At 34.1% G+C, this 25,197-nt stretch overlaps 1 protein-coding gene across 1 annotated transcript in view; it reads left to right on the top strand.

Moving 5' to 3' along the window:
• The first annotated feature begins 11,054 nt into the window (after window positions 1-11,054).
• Window positions 11,055-25,197, top strand: part of LOC139871953 (squalene monooxygenase SE1-like) — a 44,072-nt gene continuing 29,929 nt past the window's right edge. The window contains exon 1 of the mRNA XM_071859712.1: window positions 11,055-11,309. Within this exon, the coding sequence (XP_071715813.1) occupies window positions 11,055-11,309 (255 nt within the window). The remainder of the gene's footprint in view (window positions 11,310-25,197) is intronic.

Below are 25,197 nucleotides of genomic sequence, written 5' to 3'. Positions count from 1 at the left end.
GGAAGTTAAAAAGTAGCCACGAATCAAATTTCTTGATATCTGACCTTTTGTGATAAAAAACAAATCGATCGATGAAAAAGTAGTATTATGAGTCTGGCATTATGTGACGATTATAGATATTCTCCTGAATCAAAATCTTGAGATTTTTTTTTTTTTTTTAATTGTCGAACAAAAAGATAATGAAAATTCGATCAAAATTGACTATCGAAGCACAGCAATATTCTTGACAATCACAGGAAGACTTTTCAAGAAAATACAATCTTTGATTTTATTCATTATGTTTAATGTTTGTGTGACTCCAAAACATATCATGCCTAATAATTAAACAAAGTAGATAAATGCAGGGACGAATCTTGAATGAATTTAGTGGGAGGGCCAAAATCGTTTCAAAAAGGGTAAGATCCATCTTCAATTATACTCTCAAGAACTTCATGGTCAGTATTAAACATCTTAAGCAAGTTACAAACATAATGAAAATGAGAACACCAACGCGTATCACCAGCTCGTGTTAAAGTGCCTACTTGATTAGCTCCTAATCCATTATCCACCTATCGCTAATCGCCTAATCCATTATCCACCTATCGCTATCCATTAATTTATAGATGTACAAACAAAAGTTGGTTAATTTACATGTGTGGCACAGTTCGTAGTATATGTAAAATATATAACTCAATATCCTAGTATTTAAATGCTAAAGTCTTAAATAATAAAAGTAAAAAAGTGACCTTCAAAACAATGGATTTTGATATGAGAATATTTTTTTCTGAACAGCGATTTTTTGGCATTAGTAAATCATTTATCTCAACGACCCTCATCATTTGCACGTAACACACACGTTCGGGAGGAAACCCGAACCAGATCGACGGTACGCGGGAACACATCCATTCGGGCAGTGGTCCGGGTAGAGGTCCTTGAACGAATCAGGTAAAACCTCCCTATAGGGTCAATATATACCACAATTATTGGTGTTCAATTGGTTTAGAGAAAATCATGTCATCCCTAAGGATCGAACTCATGACCTCTACCTATCGCATGACACAAAGTACATGGGGAGAACCGTTGAGCTATGCACGCAAGTTCTTTTGATATGAGAATATACAAGGATGAAGAATAGAATGTGAAAAGTCTGAACGCCTAAACCCTTAGAGAGATAATCGTATACTTCAATCAATTAAAAAATTTCTAAAATCTTGGAGGGGCTATTACATAAAATATTTATATTTTTGGATTCCAAAAAATCAAATTTACACTAAGAGCACATAAATTTGGAGGGGCCACTGTCCATCCCTGCCACCCAAAAAATCCGTCCCTGAATAAATGATTATGTAATCATACGTTCCCGTTTATCCTAAAGTTAGGCAACTTACCAGAAAGTCAATCTAAAGCATTAACAATAATATTATCCACAATGAAACCTTTTCTTGAAGATCAAATCCTTAAAGATGACCGTTACATAAGCATCCTGTCAGTTTAAATAAAAAAAATAAGTTTTTTAATAACAATTTTAAAGATAATCATTAAGAGATTTGGACATGCTAGTTTTGTTTCTACATTCAAAGTAACTATCAATGTTCTAAAAATAACCACCACTAAGTCAAAGAATGTACCACTATATCGTGCTAATCGGGTACAGTACATTAGGGTTATATTTAAGCTTGGCTCGTAAGCTATAAAGCCTAATTTTGCCTTAACCCTAGTATTTCTCCTATAAATACAAGGATTTCTCCCAACACAAGAAGACACCTTGATCTTGCTAAACGCCTCATACGGCCCGCCTCTCTATGGCAACTACGATCTACCATGATCATCTAGGGTTTTTTTCCTACGACGACTAGCCTTTGACTACCCTCCCGAGATCATCATCTCGGCTAGGGTTATCACGGTAACTGGACCGGAGGTTAAAGCCGCTAACTCCTAAAAAAAACCCAATCAATATTGCACTCACGTATATTTTCGCCCTTGGTGTAAAAATATGCATGAGCAAATGGCGCCCACCGTGGGGCACGAAAAATAATGTCTCGTGTTCCTACTCACACGTTCGGTCTATGAAGATTTGTTTTTTTTTTTATATTTGTTGAATTGATTATTTGTGTGTGGTTTTAAGAAAACAATATGCGCATTTATCAGCAGTATCTTTTACGCAAACATCCGCAGAATTGGTTTTCAGCACAGTTTTGCGTGTACCAAAGTCGCGCAGCTTCAGGCAGAAATTGGTTTTCTGCACAGTTGTCCACGCAGCTGCCCACGCAACTTTTTGCATAACTTCACGTGGAATTGGTTTTCTGCGCAGCTGTTCGTGCATCTATTGCGTAGCTGTTGCGCAAACTTGTTTTGTTCTTACTGTATTGCAATGGAGAATTCGATATGATACTTAACAAAATATATCATACCGAACTGGGAGGACTTAATCGGGTAAGGTCCACTAGGGTTATATTTGGTTTGGCTCGTAAGCTATAAACCCTGATTTTTCCTTAACCCTGTATAGGGATTTCTCCCAACGCAAGAATACACCTTGCTCTTGTTAAACGCCTCATACGGCCCACATCTATATGGCAACTACGATATACCATGATCAGCTAGGGATTTTTCCCATTGGCTCCCTGTAGGGTTTTTTTCCCTTTACCACTAATTGGCGCCATCCATTAACCGGCGACTAGCCTTTGACCACCCTCCCGATATCATCATCTCGGCTAGGGTTATCACAGTGACCAAAAACGAGGTTAAAGCCGCTAACTCCTAAAAAAACCCAATCATTATTGCACTCACGTATATTTTTGCCCTTGGTGTGAAGATATGCATGAACACGTGCATCAATCTTTTTCTTAATGACAACTCGTAAGGGTTCTCATTAAAAAATATAATAAAAATAAGGGCAAATTGCCCAAAAAGAAAACATAAAAGCCAACTTTTCCCGATAAAGGGAATATCGTTTTTTCGTTTGCCCTTAAGGGTTTCTGGTTTGAATTTGGTTTGTAAAAGGGCTTATGATTTGAAAAACGATCGAATTGAGGTAAAAACTGACATGGGGGAATTTTTTTATTTCCACGTCATTGTTGCAAGTCTACTAGGTTTCCACATGTATTAACATGTCAATTTTTTAAAAACAATTTTAATTCCAAGTCATATTTTTTAACAAACACTAAAATTATTACTCACAATAGTCATCAAGACCTCTCCTGTTCGACTCATTTTTTTACAACTCTCGGTTTACATCAACATATTTAATATCTATTTGATATCATCACAAAGATGATACTTCAACGTAGATAATCTCATAACCCGATTTTTCATTTCTACAAATTTTATATTCGAGAACGGTTGCCAAGGTATAAATCGTAACGTCCCTTAGATCATGAATCTTCAACAAAAATTATCATAGAGGCCCGACAGGTGTATTGATGAACCAAAGAGACAAGCTATTGTTGATGTTCTTCATCGTTAATAAAATCAATAAATACAGAAGATCAAGAACACCATAAAATCAATTTTTCGTTTACAGTGTAGTGTAATTGTAGATCCAAATTGTTGATGTTCTTCTCATTTACAAAAACATATATGTTACGGACTAGAATTACTACTAATTCGAAGTTATCCCACAGACAAACCTGGAACGTTATCGGAGGATTGCCCGGAATAAGTCATAAGTCAAAGTGTAGAACTCACTCCCAAAAGCTAGCTTGAAGGAGGAGGTGACACCTTGACTTATATGACGCCCACTAGATTTACACGTAGCCGATGTGGGGTCTTTAAACCATATCAATACCCCATCCTTAAGGATCAATTTTCTCTTTGGTCACGGTTGGCACCCTTCCTTGGGCCCAAGCCACCACTCCGAGTTGTCGGGACCCGCTAGGTGGGTAGGCTCTGATACCAATTGTTACGGACTTCCGGAATTACTGAGGGGACACCTTGACTTATACTACATTTACATCTAGCCGGTGTGGAATCTTTAAACCATATCAATGTAATCGTTTACACCTGAAGTTCAAAATCGTTGATGTTCTTCAAAATCGATCTTGTTTCGAACGCCACTGTTCGTTTCCATAAACTGATTTCGTGTTCATACAATGAAGTTTCAAATCGCGAAAAATTAGATCTAGTGTAAATCCGATCTAGGGTACTGAAAACCACCGATTGTTACACCGCTCGTGTTCATAAATTGATTTCGTGCATATAAAATGAAGTTCCAAATCGTTTGCAAATCGTGTTCATAAATGAGTCGTGTTACACCTGTCGCACTTTCACTCAAAGCACCTAACAAAAATTTACAAAATGCTTATGAATCATGTGCATAAAGCATATCGAATCGGACCTAATCAGATCCGTGAATAGAATGGTTAATACATGTGGACACCTAATACATTTACTCTGCATTCTCGAGATTTTTTTAATGGAAAAGAAAGGAAACAGTCGAATTAAAAAATAGTGGTTTTCGAGTTATAATTTTAAGCTGAAAGGAAATGAAAGTAGATGATAGGAAGGATAGTACATTAACTTTTTTTTTTTTAACAATACTCTCCTTTTATATTTGGACGGATTAGGAATGATAGTAAAACACTCTCATCCCCTTTCTTTTCCATTCTTTTCAGTTCGAGAAAAAACTCAAGAATACAGCGTTAAAGAATGGCGTAGAATTAAAAAAAAAAATCCATTGTGTCAGTTTTTACTTCGAATCGATCGTTTTTCAAATCATAAACCCTCTTGCAAACCAAATTCAAATCAGAAACCCTTAAGGGCAAATGAAAAAACGATATTCCTTTATCGGGAAAAGTTGATTTTTATGTTCCTTTAGGGCAATTTGCCCTAATAATAATTGTTGTTAAAAAATGCGCAATTTAACCTATCTTTTTATTATTATTTATTTCCAAACAAAAAAAACGAGAACTTTATATAAACATAAAACGTTTTCAAAAAGAACATGAATTCAACGGGAAGTACAATAGAGGACCTTGGCGAGGCTCGTACCTACAAAGCGACTACCAATCAACTATCGATATCGAGTCTCGCCTAACCTAAATTGGAACTAAATAAAACAAACGAAAAGCACACGACATAAAGCATAATCAAACTATTACAACATGACATGAATGAAGAAACTAATAAAGGAATCCAAAAGAACTCAGATGTCCTTGATGAACACGCTGAACTTAGCTATTTCCGCACCTCGAACCACTTTTTTCTTACACTTATGTTGATTCTGACTTTTACCATAGGACACGGGGTATCACTTGAATTAATAAGATTAGCCGTAACCAGTTCACTCTCGGCCATACACGTCATCAATTCATCAAAAGTTAAGAAGGCCTCATCGGACATATTCAACCCCGAAGACCCGCCATTTTCCGATACCGCGAAACCACTCTTCTTGTCGACCTTACCATTCAAAAACAAATTTTGAATGGAGTTCCCGTGATCCAAATCTTCATCTTGATCAACGAGCTTAAAAGAACCCGATGTGGATGCAACTTTTTTTCTCGATCGCAAATTCACACCTTCAAAAATATCCCTAGGAACTTTTCTATTTAAAACGTACCACGACTTGCAAAAACCTTCAAACGAAAGCTCCTCGCAATCGCAATAAGTCCTACCACTACGACCATACAAAATTGGTGAAGGCTTATCTACCTTAGATGCATCCTCTCGACTTGCCTTCAAATTGTCCTTTTTCTTCTTTTCTTTCTTCAAACGTGTCAATCTTTCCGTAAAAGTGATATTATTTTCATTATCTTCTACAAAGATAGGGGAGGGAACCGTATCTTTTTATTTCTTCGGTTGTTATAACATTCAATGAAGATGGCCATAAATGGATTATGCAAGTACCATCATTGGTTACGCATCTATAATCTAAGACAATGAATAGTATAGTATTAGTATATATCTACATATAATAAGTAACAAATACACCCTATAGGCTATAACACATTAGCAAAACTCAATCTTAGGCAACTGAATATTATCTAATTCAAATGTCTAATACAATATCAAGTAATAATTCTACACAAGAGTCAAAACATATAATTAAATAAATGGCTACTAAATTTATGTAGCAACATAATTGTATAAAGCAAATTCAATGAATGATTGATAACATCTTTTACACACAACATAAACTTCAAAATTAAACAGTTATCTTAGAACAAGTCCTTGGCAAATGTGAGGTGTGAAAGTTTGGTTCTTTAGCAACGGTCAACGGCCTTTTTCCCCTTGATCTGGATCTTGCAGCAGAAACCGATCTAGTTTTGTTCTCAGACACCATAACATCGCTCGTTAACTTACATGATTTCTCTTTTATAGCTTTCCTGGTTAACACAACCCTGCAAATGCATACTCCAATTATTAAACAATGAGCAGTTTATATTCATTTTAAACAAACTGTACTAAGCCCTGTTAGCAAATTCGTACCGTTGAGGTGATTTTGTCCTTAAACTTGTCATAAATCGAGGTCTTTGCTGTGTCGATTCAGGGCATTTGTGTGCTCTTTTAGTTGCTGGTTTTGATCCAACTGCACTCAATTCTTTTTCACATTTATCACTTGTATCATCGTTATGTTTTCTTTGTTCGGATGTTAACTTACTACTTCTCTGTTGACACAAAACCTAATTATTAGAAACAAAGTATACTGCAACAATAAAAGATTGTTTAATGGATGAGTAATAATAATAATGAAAAGGTGAACTCACTGGAACTCGAAATGTTCTCTTTATCGTACTTGTATCTTTCAACACCTCTTTTTCAGGAGCATTAACATTAAGCTTTTTCTCGAGATTAGCTTCTTTAAGAATACCTCGTTCCTATAAAAAAACCAATAGCTAATCATCAGTTATGAACTAAAGAATACGACAATGAATCGTTAATTATACAACAGAGCGTAAAAGTAATTGCTTACATCAGTTCTTAGCCTGAAAGGTTTAATGCTAGTAGCCTTCGGTTTGTTGCATTTCATACTGACAGGACCCGAAGTTTGAACTACCTACATGATGTTCAAACTTATAACATACTGATATGTAAAGAATACTGCAACTATTTAAAATATAATAACAAATTAAAAAAAAATTAATGAATATAAAAAGTATTTTCAACCTTTTTCTTTTTATGCATCTCCTTGCTGAGGATTTTATCACCCAATGGCTCGTTATCAGATCTGTGGGCATAAGTTATAAGCATTGTGACGTGCACGACAAGATTAATCAAGTTTTAAAGATTGATTAAAATCATACCTGTTAGTATTATTTTGAGGAATCAAAGCGTTTTCTTTACCATCATCATTCATTTGATCTGCCACCTCATCTTTTGAATAATCTTCAGCAGTTACGGTATTCTCTCTATCTTCAGAATTCGGAACATCTTCTTTAGCATCATCATCATCCACTTGTACATTCTCTTTATCTTCTACAATTGCCAAATCCTTCGTTTCTGCTCTCAAAACATGTGAATTTGAATTTTCGAAAGTTAAACTTTTCTTCTCATGAGTCGTTGCAGACTTCGAACGTCCCAAATCCTTCGACTTTTTCGCACTATTGCAAACCTTTAAATTCCTACTCGAAGCCTCTTCAGATTCTGGTTTAATAAGCTTGTTTTTGGTACTTTTAAACGTTTTCTTTTGACTAGCTATCTTAAGGTTTTTCAACCCTTCGCAGATCTTTTTCAAAGGTGTATGCAATTCAACCGACTTTTTAACACAAATGACCTTCTTAGGGGACTGAAAAACAAGAGCCTTTGCTACCGTTCGATTTTTAACATCAACAGCAGGTTTCTTAGGATTTTGAACGCTTCTGAATGAATCGGGATTGGGTCGACCCATTTTATTTCTTGGTGTTGTCATATACTTGGCTGCAACTTGCCTAGATTTATTAGCCAATGGGGTTGAGCTAACTTTTGAACAGGGCTTAATTTTGTTTTTTGAATCCGAATCACCATTTTTGTGAGGAACCAATGAAGACACCATGGCTAACCTGGGTATCCTAGACTTTGATGGCTTTGCAGGAGCAGTTTGTGGACATTTCATCCTAACAATAAAAAAAAGAGACAAAAAATAAGTTATAGTATGTAATTCACAGTATGTTTTATTATATCATGTGTATCTGCGCACCTTGTGTGTTCCTTATTTAACGCTTTTTGTAGCTTAATGTTAGGACTTCTTGCTGCCATGACCTATAAGCATTCACAAGGTCATTAAAATAATAAAATGAAAAATTTGATTCTTTTTCGATCACATTAGAGAAAGAGAAGACTCACCCGAAGCACGAAGTTTTTCGAGATCTCTTCATGGTTTATTTCCTCTTCATGCTTTTGATCACAACCTGATCACGCGATTCAGATCTTTTTTTTAAATTGGATGCAGAATTCAAGTATACAAAGTTCAAACTTTCAATTTTTACAATCTCATAGATTTAGATATACAAGTAACAAAAAAACTATAGTAAGTTCATCTATAGGGAATAAAGTTATAAGAAATTTTTTTTTTTTCTCATGACATCCAATTTTTCCTATCATATTTAAAAGTTCAATTCAAATTCAAATTCAAATTTAAATTTAAATACCTACAAAAAGTTCATTAAAACTAAACTTCTATTCACAATTATTTTTGTGAGAACCATTTTTAATTAATTATTATGTCACTGATATATATAAATTTGCAAATCAAAATTTAATAACTCCAACTTTATTTCACATTGTAAAATTGTGATTTATAGCTAATTGAATCAATCTTCTCAACAATTTTAACTTCTATTCAGATCCAGATCCGGATCCTACCTCAGTAACAAAAAATCAACCCTAATTCTATCAAACATCAGCTAAAATTGAGCTACAATTATAACTAAAAACCCTAAATTAACAATTACAACCAATTTCCACTTTCAAAAACATAAGCTCGGAATATCAAATTACATACCTACACGAGAGCAGAACCAGTATCGATCGTCGGTGCGAACGGTATAGGGTTTAGTAAAATCCACGAACTTTGGCGCTTCGATTTTCTCGTAAAACTCTTCATCGTCGGAGTCTTTGAAGCTGCCGTCGATCACCTCTACCTCCGGTGCTGGTTCCGGCTGAAGATTTTGAACTTCCATTGTTTTCTGATGACGCAGATCAAGAGAAAGAGAGGACGTGGCTGTTTGATTGGTTATTACAAATTGCGTTGATTTTAGGAAGAGATGTGTTTGGTTTTTGAAGTAGTCTTATTACTGTTAGTGTAACTAGCCGTTGGGATTAGGTGTGTCTGATTCTGTCGGGTAGGTTTCGGGTCGGATTCGGTATTAGTATTGGGCTATTGTATAAGCCCAAACTGATAAACAGTGGTCTTGGGCTCTTGAAAAAAAAGGAATGGATTAGATAATAAGTGTTTATAAATGCGATTTTTTGTTGTGATTATCACATAAATGCTCATTTTCATCTTTTTTTCTCAGAACTCATAAAAAAGTTGATAATTTATCTCCGCAAGGTGCCTCTTTGCTACCTTATTTCCCGGTAGATGTATGGACGCAAGGTGCTTCTTGCAACCTTGCTTCCCGAGAGACGCAAGGACACAAGGTACCTTTTGCTCATGCTTGCATATCATAATCAATGTTTTCTTTCAGACATTTCATCAAATACCTTACGTGTGTGTACCGGTTGGAGAGATAATACCTATGGTCCAAGGGCCACACAAAAAGTATCATGTGTTCTAAAATCTTCATAGTTAAATTCAGCTTTTCCAAGACTTAAGATCAAGTATTAATTCGAAATATCCAGAAAATGCAATGTTTACATGATACGAGTAATATCCATTTAAAGTTCCAATCAGTATACAATTTGGACGTACATATATGATATATCTAAATTTGAATGTACATACCTATTCGTGCTCTACTCATGTTAGAGCAATTGCGCGTAAGGTGCACATAAGGTGTTTGATGAAGTGTCTAAAAGAAAATATTGATTATGATATGCAGGTAGAAGTAAAAGGCACCTTGCGTCCTTGCGCCTTCCGGGAAGCAAGGTCGCAAGAGGCACCTTGCGTCCTTGTGTCTACCGGGAAGCAAGGTCGCAAGAGGCACCTTACGCCCTTACGCCTTGCGCGGTAAATTGTCAATTTTTTTTATGGGTTCTTACTAAAAAAAATGTTGGAAAAAGTGAGCATTTGGATGATAATCCTTTATTATTTGACTGTTTACTTTATATTTTAACTCGTTAAAGAAGTTTTATTTGGAGAAAATTAATATTCTATATTCTATAAATACATCAAACTAGAATTCTATATATGCATCATTAGAATTTATGTTAATTTATATATTTAAATAATAAATATCAAAATTCTATGAGTAAATATAGAAGAAAACGGTAAAAATTACCATAAATTCTAAATTCTGGTTTTAATTCATGTTAAAAAGTTAATCAATTTTGAATTTAACTGACTTTGATCAACAAATTCAATTTTAACTCTTAATTGACGTTGACCGATTAATTAAACGGATTTTAGAAAATCTAACTATATATTTTGTTTAAAATGAGTAATTCGGTATTAATCGAAATTTTTTACAATGGTACGTGTACTTTTAACGATGTCCGTTTCGCGTATAGTTAGTTGCGTTGTGTTCGTAAAATTATTTCGAGTTGAACGGTGGTCTCGGAAAAATTTAACTCGCACCGAGCGAGAATATAGGGCCCGTTATTTAGTGTTTTTTTAACGATATCCGTTTCGCGTGTAGTTAGTCCTGTTGGATTCTTGAGATTTTTTAGAGCTGAACGGTGATCTCGGAAAAATTTAACTCGCACCGAGCGGGAAGATATGACTCTCTGAAAAATCGGGTGGAGTTTATTAATTAAAATAAAAAATTGACATTTTGTACCCCTGTTTTGGGGGGTGAAGTTGTATATTGTTAAAATTTTTGGGGGCAAATTTGTTTTTTTCCATTTGTGGTTTTATTTGTCGTTTGGTTTAGGTTTTTTGGGCCAAACGGCCAAAAGTTTTGTGTCTATATTGAAATGAGAATTTACTCAGTATATATTATATACGAGTACTAGTATAAATTTTAAAACAAGTTGTAAAAGAGCTCACGACGCCTGTAGATTTGATGGATTTTGAATTATCAACGGTGATTAATAACAATTATCAGCTTTTTTTTGTTTCCGCTTTTGCATTATCATTAGGTTTTAGTTTGTTGTACATTTTCAGATCGAATATAAAACCGCGTGGTAAATCGAAGAGAATATCAAGTAATAACTCCGACAACGATGGATTACCGCAGCCGGAAAGTGACGGAAGTACTGACGTCATTATTGTTGGTGCCGGTGTAGCCGGTGCTGCTCTTGCATGTACTCTTGCTAAGGTGCACTTTAATTCTGTCATCTTCTAACAGAAACATCGTTGCTTATACGATCGTTATTTTTGATTAGCTATTAGCTATTATATATTACTCGAATTATAAATTATAAATTTAATTTATACATAAATTGTGGATTTCTCTAATGATTGTTAGTGCATTAATTTGTTGTATAAATGGTTAATGTTGTATTAATGTGTTGTATAAGTGGTTAATGTTTACTTATATGACGGTTATTAAAAAAAGTAGATGTATTTTTGTATAGCTAGAAAAATTCATAGATTGTATAATTTAAAGTATAAAGTTAAATGTATAAGAATTTGGAACAAATCGTGCATTTACCATTAATTTTGCATCAAATATGTTACACGGAGTATGTCATCAGCATTATCATTCACCTTTTAGATAAAAAGTGCAACATTATAAAGCCTCAAATCTACCACAAAGTTGTTATAAACCACTAGTATGAAGCTGGAAATGAAGGATTAATGTGCAAGGTACAACATATAATTATATGGTCAAATTCATTTGAGCCTTCGGGATCACACACATATACACCGAGACGTCAAATAAATATATATATGATGTATATATATTACTCAAGTAACAAAATAGTAAATCGAAATTAATTCATTTACTATTCATATGAATAGTAAATGAAACGAAATTAATTAATTTACTATTCACATGAAAGTGATAGAAATTATTAATTATAAGTTTCATAAACTACCCCTGAAGTATTTGAAAAATACGACTTTATGATATTACGTAAATCAAATTCAATATCCTAAATTGAATTCTTTCAAAAAGTAAAATATTCACGGATTGATATAAGGTTCACGGGTGTTTCTAAAGTGTAATATATATTCCTTTCTTTTGCCTTCATAAGAAGATACGAGAGAATTAAAAAGAGAGTAAGTAAGAATATCATTTTGAGTTCATAATATTAATCAAAGGTTGATTAATTATTACTTGGGTTTGGACTAGCATCCATTGACGTTGTTTGAAGTGTAGTGTGGACTATCCTAAGAGACGGTCATATTTTTGATCGTAAGTTTCTCTCCGTCTCATCAATTTCTCCAAGAAAGGTATATCGTTAACTCCTCTTTTATTTTATATTCATGACAATTATTATGGTGTAACTGGATCACTGGGAAAGATTAATTGTGTGCATGTTTCATTAAATAAGTGAAAATTTAATCTTGTATAAATTTTGTTCATAAAATAATTAAAGATTATTATTTTAACTATCCGCTGCGTTAATCTGATTTGGTAAAAGTACACACGATTTTTCAACAGTGGTATCAGAGCCGCTTTTACACCATCTTAATTGTCGCGTGATTTTCTTTAAATTTAGCTTTGTGGTGAATTGGTAAAAGTCGAAACCTTTTTGGTTTTTAAAGTCAACACGGTTGATTTAGACTTAACCTCATGACGCACAAATATGATTGAAAGAATATCACTATTTTAAATTGTAGATTTAATTGTTATGGCTTGAATATTTATTATAATTGTTGATTGTTGATGTCGAACGAGGTGTATATAAAATAGTTATTATTTTACTAGAAAAATACTATTAAATACGATACAATTTTACACAAGATATTTATTTATTTATAGAATGGATATACTTAAACCTTGCTACAACACTTATAGGCAGTGTACCTAATCGTACAGTAGTGTAGTTTTTAGTAAGTCCGGTTCGTTCCACAGGGAAATCTTTAAACAAAGCTCAACGCTATATTAGTTTAATTTTATAAAAATACAAATATATATATAAGTAATATTATTATTATAAAGGGGGGTTTTTACCGTTTAATGACCGGTTTGTCGATTTTAAAACTTTAGTCGCAGTTAAAACCTAATGTAAAATATAAAATAAATTCAAGACTTTAAATTAAAGCGTAAAGTAAATAACGATAATGAAATTGCGAATAATAAAAATGCGATAAAATTAAATTGCAATAATTAAAAGTACGATAATTAAAAGTGCGATTAAATAAAATAACAATAAGTAAAAGTGCGATAATTAGAAGTGCAATTAAATATAAAATAAAGGAAATTAAATATGATATAAAAGAATTATGCTTATTTAAACTTCCGTAATCATGATGTTTGACGTGTTGATTTTAGTTTTATGCCCATGGGTTAATTGTCCTTTGTCCTGGATTATTCAATATGTCCGTCTGGTTTTTGTCCATAACAGTCCATCAGTCATAAATATAAATTGCAAGTGTCCTTGTCAAATTATTATTATACCCGAAGATAAATATTCCAACTAATTGGGGATTCGAATTGTAACAAGGTTTTAATACTTTGTTTAATGAATACACCAGGTTATCGACTGCGTGTAAACCAAGGTTTTACTACTTTGTTAACAATTACACCAATTACCCTTGAATGTAATTTCACCCCTGTTTTAATTATTCTAGTGGCTATTAATCCATTCCCGTGTCCGGTTAAATGAACGATTATTCGTACATATAAATACCCTGCCCATCGTGTCCGATCGAGTGTATATGGTAATTTATAGGGACGCCCAATTGTAAATCTTTATATTAACATTAACAAACTTTCATTTAGTTAAACAAATATAAAGCCCATTAATAACCCATAGTCTAGTTTCCACAAGTGTCGTTCTTTTGTCCAAACCCCAATTATGGTACAAAGCCCAATTACCCAATTTTAGTAATTAGCCCAACATCACGATTACTTCGTTTTAAATAAGCATAATAATAACTTAGCTACGAGACATTAATATAAAAAGGTTGAACATAACTTACAATGATTAAAAATAGCGTAGCGTTACACGGACAGAATTTCGACTTACACCCTTACAACATTCGCTAACATACCCTTATTATTAGAATTATAATTAAAATTAAAATATAAATTATAAATATAAATATATTTACGTTGAAGAGGAAGAGAAAAAGGATGATTAAACTCGTCAGAAAACTGGCTTTTTATAGGACCTGACCAGCAATCTCACACCATGCGACTCGCATGGTTTTGTGCCTCTGGCCATGCGAGTCGCATGGCCACCCTGGATTCAGCCAACTACTTTTGTTTTCTTCTTTGTCGACGTAATATAATAATAATAATATATATAATATATAATTATATATAATTATATATATATTATATTATATTCTTGTGCATAGTAGACTAGATATTTTTGGTCCGTTGCGTCGGGCGTTTCTCCTTGGCTCAGGTCCCGGTTCCGGATTTTCGGACGTCCTCGCGTATTATTTTAAATCGCGTACTTTGTGTTCCGCAACTTGTACTCTTGTCATTTTGAGACGTTCCTTATCAATATTTTGAACCTTTTTAGTTGTATCTTGTACTTTTTAGCTCTTTGGACCTTTTTGTCTTCAATTTGTCGAATCTGTCTTTTGTCTTCACCTTTTATTATTTAAACGAATATTGCTTGTAAATCGAACAATACCAACTAAAATCTTGTCTTTCTTGGGGAATAATGCTATGAAATATATGTTCGTTTTTAGCATTATCAAATATTCCCACACTTGAGCGTTGCTTGTCCTCAAGCAATATTGTCTTGAAATACTAGAATCACTTTTTTATTCTTCACACTTTGTACATCAGTGATTTCTATACGGCGGTATAAACAATGGTAGTAACGATATGGTTTACAGTCCCATATGACTATAAAAATTTAGATCCATTAATGAAATTGGATCTTTATGAAAACATTTGATCTTTTGAAAATTAAATCTAGTTTTTACCCTAGATAAGTTTTCCGGAATAACCCTTTACCGGTGTTTGCAAAATATTTTTGTGGGTTTGGTGGGTTTCAGATTTGAAAATTTTAGCTCAAAACTTGCGGTTTTGTGTCACCCACTTGCTAACCTTGTATTAGGAAAGCAACACGTCCAGTTTACTTGTCCCGTATATTACCTTTCGGCAAACTACCGTCCGGTTGTAAAGGAAAGCGTTGAACAAGCAACTGTTAAGGCAATGTCCCGTGACATGCTTTTGATTATGGTCTATAACGTGTCGGACGCAATTACTATCCTTGGTAGGAGCAATAGTAAAGCTCACCCTTATAATTTGTCGGTTTGGCACAAAGTCCTGTCTTTGACCATGTTATGCAACCACCGTTCTTACGGTTGACACCCGATTTAGTTCAGGTGACCTAATGAATTCCAGGTGAATTCCTAGGATTTTACGTTCAATGGTAATGAACGTATTGAAAATAGGGTTTTTAGAAAACAAATCGGTTTGTATTTTTGATCAAAATATTTTCTCGTTCAAGCTCGAGTTTAGATATCATTGAATTCCATGAGTTTGTAATTCTCAATCTTTAAGGTCAATCTCTAGGATTGAGTGATATCAGTCTTAAAAGCTGATTTTTAATCTTTAAGGAGATTATCCTTTCTGGGGATCTGATTCATTAGTCTTATCCAGCTAATTTGCATGGTGCCCCCCCATTATACGAGATAAATCCTTCTCATGGTTAGGATAAATCTGACCACTTGGCGACCCTGTTTAATGCTGAGGTCCGTGGATTTCCTGCTGATTTTAGTGATGACTTTTCTAGATTTTTCGTCAACCTACAGCTGGTCTGAACGACAACTTCATGACCTAAATCAAGAAGCGCGTGTCTTTTTCGGAAGACTTTACTTCCTTTTAATGATGGAATTGATTCATCGTGTAGATCCATTTCTTCTTTTCTTTCATTGGGTAAAACAGTTTAGTTTAGTCCAAAGCAAAAGTATTTTTAGTTATTTGTTACAGATATATGTGACATATGTTTAAAATAACTTGGTAAATTTTCCCACACTTGGCTTTTTATTTTTCTTTTTATCGTCCTCTATTCCATTTTAAATGAATTTTAACATTTTAGTTTGTTTCTCAATTTATGTCCTTTCCGAGGTAACAATAATTTCGGTGTTAAAACCTAGTTTTATCGTTCATAAATATGTATAAACATGATTTGAATTCATTTATTTGAAAATTTTGAAAAATTTTACTAGAATTGGGTAGTCAGTATATAAGACTAGGGCTGTTCTTTTTTATCAGAGAGCACTAGATTCTAATACAACTACTGCTTTACTAGTATTTTTAATGGTAACCAAGTGTTTAATATAAAAATTTTAAAATCCGAAAGAATTTAACCCCTTCCCACACTTAAGATCTTGCAATGCCCTCATTTGCAAGAAATCAGTAACAATTTAAATTATTGAGGGTGATTTGTGTGAAAATGATTAAATTTTTACCAAAGTTTCCAAATATATTGGCGTTTGTTTGCTGAATGATAAATGGTGCACGTCATTTGTTCATTCCGTCTTGTTGTTATTTCACATACATTTTGTAGCATTGTCGTCAAAATTACTTGCTTTTGCTGAACTTAATGCCAGTCTTTGAAAACGCGTTGTTTTACCCTGTTTTGTGCATAAAAGAGAATACATACAATACAAATATAATCATACATGAAATTTGAAATGGAACTTTGGCATCCCACTTTCAAACTATAAGAAAAATATTAGTACACAATAATAATAAGAATATCAAACATTACATAAACGTAATAAAGTGTTAAGTGTTTAAAATAATAAAAATAAAAATTAAACTTATCTCTACTGATCAGGAGGTGGGTTAGGAGGAAAATTAGGATATGGATCCCAATTCATGTTCGCGTCCGGGTTCCATGGCTGATTATAGGTGAACTGGTAAGCTGCGTCATAATCATATGAATCATAGGGTGGTCTCATCTCTGGCTGATGTGCGGGATAGTATGCGGGTCGGGTCGGATAATACATCTCGCCAGGCTGCAACTGGCTTATAATTTGGCGCTGATGATAATCCCATCGGCCATGCTCTCGTTGCCGGGAATGCTCGTAGTCATTCCGGCGTTGCCATGCCTCGTACTGCATATGCCTATCATAGTTCGTCATGTATTCATCCTCCATACGAATACCTAAATCAAGAGCAGTCTCCCGAACAACTCCTATAATGTTGTTCGCCTCCTCCATCTCGTCATCCGAACCTCTCTCTACCTGTCGCTGAGGTCCCTCGTATCGATATACCCGACCACGTCTCATCAATAATACCCTTGCACCGTGATAAAGGTTTGAACTTATAGTTTCACCTCCGTCCTCTATTTCGTTCATTGGACCCCCTTGGTGCTTATCTACACCTAAATACTCTCCAATGAGAGTAATGAAAATACCACCACCTATAATACTCCCCGATTTCATCCCCGAAACTACATTAGCGAGATAATAACCAACACAATAGGGAATGTTAACGAAACTCCTCGGGTCTCTAATACACTTGAGGTAGAACAAATCATTTACGGTCAATTTCTCCTTATTCCTACCCCTTTGTGTAATTGTGTTTGCTAAGAATCTATGAATCAGCCGGAGTTCAGCTCTGTCTATATCTAAGTATGTATGATTTCCACTGGCGTGAAATTCATTAAAGTGGGACATACGCCTCCAGACAGCGTTAATATCAAATTCCCTATCTACCCTTTCTCCTTGGGCAATCAGGCTATTACAGTCGGGGCTCAAAAGTTCAGCAGGGGTGTAAATCTGTAAGGCCCTTGCTAAATCTATCATGGACATTCTGTACATTCGTCCACCTAACAGAAACCTAATAAAGCTTCTATCATCTATCCTCCTAACATCACTGTTTAACTTAATAGTACTAAGTAATTCTATACACCATTCCCTATATATGGTTCTACGAATGGAAAATAGGCGCATCCAATCGTTAAACTGAGAATTACCATACCTTTGCACCAATAATTGCCGAATCGGTTCGGCAAGGTCAACTGTTTCCAAAGGTACCCAGTCAATTGCCCTTGGCATTTCAACAACCTTAAAGTAGAGAATGTGCATGTTCTTTTGATAATCTGGATACTCTATCCAACATCTATCAAATCTCAGATTTGGGTGTAACTGATCTTCATTAATGTCTAAACTCAGAATCCTTTGATGTGGAGCGAATTGACGAAACTGATTCACGAATAATTGATCTTGATCGTGATAAGGAATATGTTGCTCCTCCTGTTCTTCTTCTTCTTGTTGCATATGCTGTTTTTGTTCATGAAACATTTCCGGTTCGGGCTCTGGTTGCCTGGATGATGATGCTCCTGAACCTCCAGTATCAGCTTTCTGCAAAACACATTAAACACAAAATTTGTGCATCCAAATATGCATTAGTGTTAGCAAAATAATAACTTGAAACAATTATGATGACCTGTTCAATTCATAACACATTTTATACACATTTTCTTAACAATAACAATTCTACACTTTTACATACGAAAATGTGTACAATGTTTTATCACATTTAAACTCTTAAACATGTCAACAATAATCATTATAGCAATTAAACACTTGTTACATGGCATTCAAATCAAACTAGTGCTCATTTTCATATTTTTGTCAAGTCTACACTTTGTCAAATAAGCATATACGAAAAATGTACATCAAGTTCATAAGCATTTATCTCAAATAACATGCCAAAATAATCACTACTAGCAATGAAACAAGTTTCAAATAGCCTTTATATCAAATTATCCAAGTTCATGAATTTTTGGACTTAAAAAGTCCACTTTAATTCTCAAAAACATGTTTAGGCTCAAAGTTTGGATCAATTAACTACCTAAACATGTTACACTACTTAATTTAGCAACAATTCATGACAAAAATCGGCCATAACCTGTTTATAACAAAAAGCCCCAAATTGCTCAAGAACACAAACCCTAGATTCTTAAAAATTTGAAGTTTTTAGCTTCAATTCATGTTAAATAGCTTCTATCTAGGATATACATGCATAATATAACAACAATTTAGCTCTAATTACACCTGAATTTAACAAAATCAAAATATAAATTTTCTAGCTCAAGAACACAAAAATTCGAATTTAAAGAGATTAGGGGTGAAATCTTTACCTTTCTCCTGAAGGGGTTGAGACTACTGAATCTAGGCATGATTATTGTGAAGTTTTGCAAGAAATTTGGTGAAAATTGGTGAAAAATTGAGAGGGTTTTGGAGATGGTTCGTGTATATGTGTGTGTAATGTGAGAGACAGAGCAGCTAGCTGGAAGTTTTGATCCTGTCCAGTATTTTATGGCCATGCGAGTCGCATGGCCTTCTGCCCATCCCCATGCGACTCGCATGGGGGTCAATTCCCAGGTATTTTTTTTTTTTTTTTTTTTTTTTTTTTTTTTTTTTATAAACCTTAAACTTTTTAGAACATAAAATTTAATAAAATTTTAAAAATTTTGTTTCTTTTTAAGACGAGGTCGTTTCGGGACTATGCCCTAGTCCGTCCCTCGACAAAATTTTAAAATTTGTCTTTTTGTAGCGATTGTTTTAAAAGCTAAGATTTTTGGGTTTTTTAATGTTTTTGGCATACTTTAAATCAATAAGATTAAAAATAATGATAATAAAAGTTCTCGTCCCTCCCTCGGGTAAAGCAATTTCGGTTCAAAGACCTAGTCTTCAACTTACGACGAATTTTAAAAATCATATTCTTAACTTAATGAGATAAAGTAAATTTTTTTGTTTTTAAATTCACACAACTTAAATATAAAATTCAAAATTAAAATTAAAAATTCACACCAAACTCAAAATTTGAAATGCATAAAATTAAAAATTCATATTTTAAAAATTAAAAATTCACACCAAACTTAATTTAAAAATTCATAAATTCATACCAAACTTATATTAATTTTTCAAATATTTACAATTTTAAAAATATTGTTTTTACAAAGTTTACAATATTAATTTAAGATTTAAATATTAAGATTAAAAATATGGTAAAAAAAATCTTTTTGTCTTTTTATCCCACTTTAATCAATCAAATATTATCAAAAATATGCGCCCCTCTTTTCGGTAAAGTAATTTCGGTTCCAAGACCTAATTTAACTCATGACGAATTTTTGAAATATTTTGGGTTGATTGATTAAAGATATTTATACCTTAAGAATAAACGTTAAATTTCGCAGTGATGTAATAAATTTTTGAAGGATATCAATAATTTCGGTCGCCAAACCTAATTTTATTTAATACCAATTTAATACTTTTTAGCGAACAAATTAGCGTTTATTATCAAAAGGTTAAAAATAAAAATAAAAACTGTACAGACATACCTGTGAAATAGATTTCTTAGTTATATGATCTATTATATTCATAAGATAGTCGGTTTAATTGGTCTTCCATGGCTGCATAGGCGTAACCTCTAGCATTCATTGTCTTTTCTTCTAAACATATGAACGGTCCGTCTCTGCATAAAGTAACAAATTCGGTATTTGAATAGGTTTGATTATTTGAACATTTACCTCCATGTGACCATTTTCCGCATTTGTGACATTTTTCTAGGTGTCGTGCTCTTCTTTTCGCTGCGGATTTTGATTTTCCTTTACCAAATTGTAACTTATTATCTTCGCATCTGGATCCTTTTCTAACTCCGTCCATTCTTTCTCTGATTACTGATACTATTTCACTCGGGAGTATGTCATTATTACGTTTAGTGATCAAAGCGTGTAGCATTAGACCATGGTTTAGTTCACAGGCAGTCTTCATTTTGTAAAAACCTAAAAAAAATTAAAAATTCAGAATGGGGGGAGAAGACTAGTTCTTTAGGGTCTGCTAGGGAAAGACCATACGTGTTCCATTTTCGAGAACTACACGAAAACAGACAATCTAACTCTAACAGAAATATATATTATCCTTTAAAGACTTGATTCTCCCCACACTTAGTTAGCTGTGGTGTCGAAATTGTGATTAACTTCGTTGTCGACTTCCATCGGACCATGTATGTAATGTTTAACTCTGTGACCATTAACTTTAAAGTCAATCCCATTTGAATTTATTAATTCTATCGTTCCGTATGGGAAAACTCTTTTGACTATGAATGGTCCAGACCATCTTGATTTCAATTTTCCAGGAAATAGCTTGAATCGTGAATTGAAAAGAAGAACTCTGTCTCCTTCTTTAAATTCTTTTAAACTTCTGATTCTTTTATCATGCCATTTCTTCGTTCTTTCTTTATAGATTAACGAATTTTCGTATGCTTCATGTCTTAATTCTTCTAATTCGTTTAGTTGACTTAATCGTAGACGTCCGGCTTCATGTAAATCAAGGTTACATGTCTTCAAAGCCCAAAATGCTTTGTGTTCAATTTCTACTGGAAGATGACATGCTTTTCCATACACAAGTCTAAAAGGTGTGGTTCCAATTGGAGTTTTGTAGGCTGTTCTAAAAGCCCAGAGTGCATCCTCCAATTTAATGGACCATTCCTTTGGATTTGATCCTACGGTTTTCTCAAGAATACGTTTTAAAGCTCGGTTTGTATTTTCAACTTGTCCACTTGTTTGTGGATGATATGCGGTGGAGATTTTATGAGTTACTCCATATCTTTTAAGAACTTTTTCAAGTTGATTATTACAAAAATGAGTACCCCGATCACTTATTAAAGCTTTCGGTGTTCCAAACCTTGCAAAAAGACGTTTTAAAAAGTTGACTACAACTCGTGCATCGTTAGTTGGGAGAGCTTGTGCTTCCGCCCATTTAGATACATAATCAATGGCTACGAGTATATATAAATTATTATGAGATTTTGGAAATGGACCCATAAAGTCAATACCCCAAATGTCAAATACTTCACATACTTGGATGACATTTTGTGGCATTTCATCACGTTGACTTATTTTTCCGGCCCTTTGACATGCATCACAGGATTTGCAAAGAAGGTGTGCGTCTTTGTAAATTGTAGGCCAATAGAATCCAGCTTCATAAACTTTTCTTGCTGTTAGTTGAGGCCCATAATGCCCTCCTGTTGGTCCTGTGTGACAATGGTTTAATATTTTACTAGCTTCATCTCCAAATACACATCGGCGTATTATTCCATCGGGACAACTTTTAAACAGATGTGGATCTTCCCAGAAATAGTGTTTTATATCACTGAAGAATTTCTTTCGTCTTTGGTACGATAATCCTTTTTCAAGGAATCCACAAACTAAGTAGTTTGCATAGTCTGCAAACCATGGGATTTCTTTATAATCTATCTTCAATAGATATTCATCAGGAAAGTTGTCTTGTATGGCCGATTCATTCAGAACTTCTAATTCGGGATTTTCAAGACGAGAAAGATGATCAGCGGCGAGATTTTCTGCTCCTTTTTTATCTCGGATTTCAATATCAAACTCTTGTAAGAGTAAGATCCAACGGATTAATCTTGGTTTAGCATCTTGTTTTGAAAATAGGTATCTAAGAGCAGAATGGTCGGTATAGACCATCGTTTTTGCTAGAACGAGATATGATCGAAATTTGTCAAAAGCAAAGACAATAGCAAGGAGTTCTTTTTCAGTAGTTGTATAGTTCGTTTGTGCTCCTTGTAATGTCTTACTAGCATAATATATAGGTTGAAATCGTTTTTCAATCCTTTGTCCTAAAACGGCTCCCATTGCAAAATCACTTGCATCGCACATTAGTTCAAATGGTAGATTCCAATTTGGTGTTATCATGATCGGTGCATTAGTGAGTTTTTCTTTAAGAATATTAAAAGATTTGATACATTCATCTGAAAAGATGAATGGCGCATCCTTTTCTAGGAGTTTATTCATAGGAGTGGCAATTTTAGAAAAATCTTTTATGAAACGTCGGTAAAAACCGGCATGCCCTAGAAAACTCCTAACTCCTCTAACATTTGTGGGATGTGGAAGTTTAGCAATTACATCTACTTTAGCTCTATCCACTTCAATTCCTTCTTTTGAAATTTTATGTCCAAGAACGATGCCTTCTTTAACCATGAAATGGCATTTCTCCCAATTAAGTACTAGATTTGATTTTTCGCATCTAATTAGCATTCGTTCCAGATTAACTAGACATGATTTAAATGTATCACCGAAGACTGAAAAGTCATCCATGAATACTTCCATGCATTCTTCTATCATGTCGTGAAAAATCGCCATCATACACCTTTGAAAGGTTGCAGGGGCGTTACAAAGTCCAAATGGCATTCTTTTGTAAGCAAAAGTACCATAAGGGCACGTGAATGTGGTTTTCTCTTGGTCCTCGGGTGCTATTGGAATTTGAAAATATCCGGAAAATCCATCTAGAAAACAATAGTAACTATTTCCGGCTAATCTTTCCAACATTTGATCTATGAAAGGTAAGGGAAAGTGATCTTTTCTGGTGGCGTCATTTAATTTTCTATAATCAATACATACACGCCATCCTGTTACAGTCCTAGTAGGAATAAGCTCATTTTTCTCATTTGTAATGACAGTCATGCCACCCTTCTTCGGCACGCATTGAACTGGGCTTACCCATGGGCTATCAGAAATTGGATATATCAAACCTGCATCTAGCAGTTTAATAATCTCTTTTTTAACTACATCTTGCATATTAGGATTTAGTCTTCGTTGGCGTTGCACATATGTTTTATGACCTTCTTCCATAAGGATTTTATGTGTGCAATACGAAGGACTTATTCCTTTAATATCATGAATCTTCCATGCAATGGCTGGTTTATGAGCTTTCAACACAGAAATGAGTTGTGATTTCTCATTTTCAGTAAGAGAAGACGATATTATTACAGGTAATTCAGATTCACCATGTAAATAAGCGTATTCCAAATGGTTTGGAAGTGGCTTTAACTCTAATTTCGGAGGTTCTTCTATCGATGATTTATATCGATATCTGTCTTCTTCTTTTAGCATTTGAATTTCTTCTGTTGTTGGTTCATATCCATTAGCTATAAGTGTAGTTAACATTTCAGCTTCATCAATTGGTTCATTACCTTCTCCTAAAGAACATTCTCCCGTTCCTTGTAATTCTGGAAATTCTTCTAATAATTCTGCATGTGCATCTATAGTTTGAATATAATAACATGTATCATCTGCAGATTGTGGTTGTTGCATTGCTCTATCAACTGAAAAGGTAACACTCTCATCCTCTATACTTAGGGTCAGTTTCTTACCGAACACGTCTATCATTGCTTTAGCCGTGTTTAAGAATGGTCTTCCTAATATGAGAGGAACTTGAGAATCTTCTTCCATGTCCAAAACAACAAAATCTACTGGAAATACTAAAGTACCAACTTTAACTAGCATGTTTTCCATTATCCCTCTAGGATATTTTATTGATCTATCGGCTAGTTGTATGCTTATTCTGGTTGGTTTCAATTCTCCAAGGTCTAGTTTAGCGTATAGTGAATACGGCATTAGATTTATACTAGCACCTAAGTCTGCCAATGCTTCTATTGAACTAAGACTACCCAGAAAACATGGAATTGTGAAACTTCCTGGATCAGATAGTTTTTCTGGTATCTTATTCAACAGCACTGCTGAACAATTTGCATTCATAGTAACAGCCGAGAGTTCTTCCATTTTCTTTCTATTTGTGATTAGATCTTTCAAGAATTTAGCATATCTTGGCATTCCTGAAATCACATCAATGAAAGGAAGATTTACATTTATCTGTTTAAACATATCCAAGAATTTGGATTGCTCGGCTTCAAGTTTTTCTTTCTTCATTTTACTTGGATAAGGAAGTGGTGGTTGGTATGGTTTAACATAAGGTTTATCCTTAACTGTGTTATCTTCATTAACCTTTTCAACTACCGGTTCTTTTTCCTTATCTTGATCAGGTTGTGGTTCTTGTGGAGTAGGAATAGTTTTATCAGAAGTTACAGGTATTTCAGGTGGTTTAAGTGTTGTACCACTTCTTGTGGTAATAGCTTTAGCTGTTTCATTCCGGGGGTTAGCATTTGTATCACTAGGTAAACTTCCCGGTTTTCTTTCACCTATTAACCTTGCTAGGTTACTTACTTCTTGTTCCAGATTTTGAATAGAAGCTTGTTGATTTCTAAATGCTTGAGCATTTTGTTCATTGGTTTGTTTTTGAGATGTGAA

Source organism: Rutidosis leptorrhynchoides, chromosome 10 (assembly GCF_046630445.1).
Source record: "Rutidosis leptorrhynchoides isolate AG116_Rl617_1_P2 chromosome 10, CSIRO_AGI_Rlap_v1, whole genome shotgun sequence".
NCBI classification, from domain to species: Eukaryota; Viridiplantae; Streptophyta; class Magnoliopsida; order Asterales; family Asteraceae; genus Rutidosis; species Rutidosis leptorrhynchoides.
This window is presented reverse-complemented; position numbering and strand designations above follow the sequence as displayed.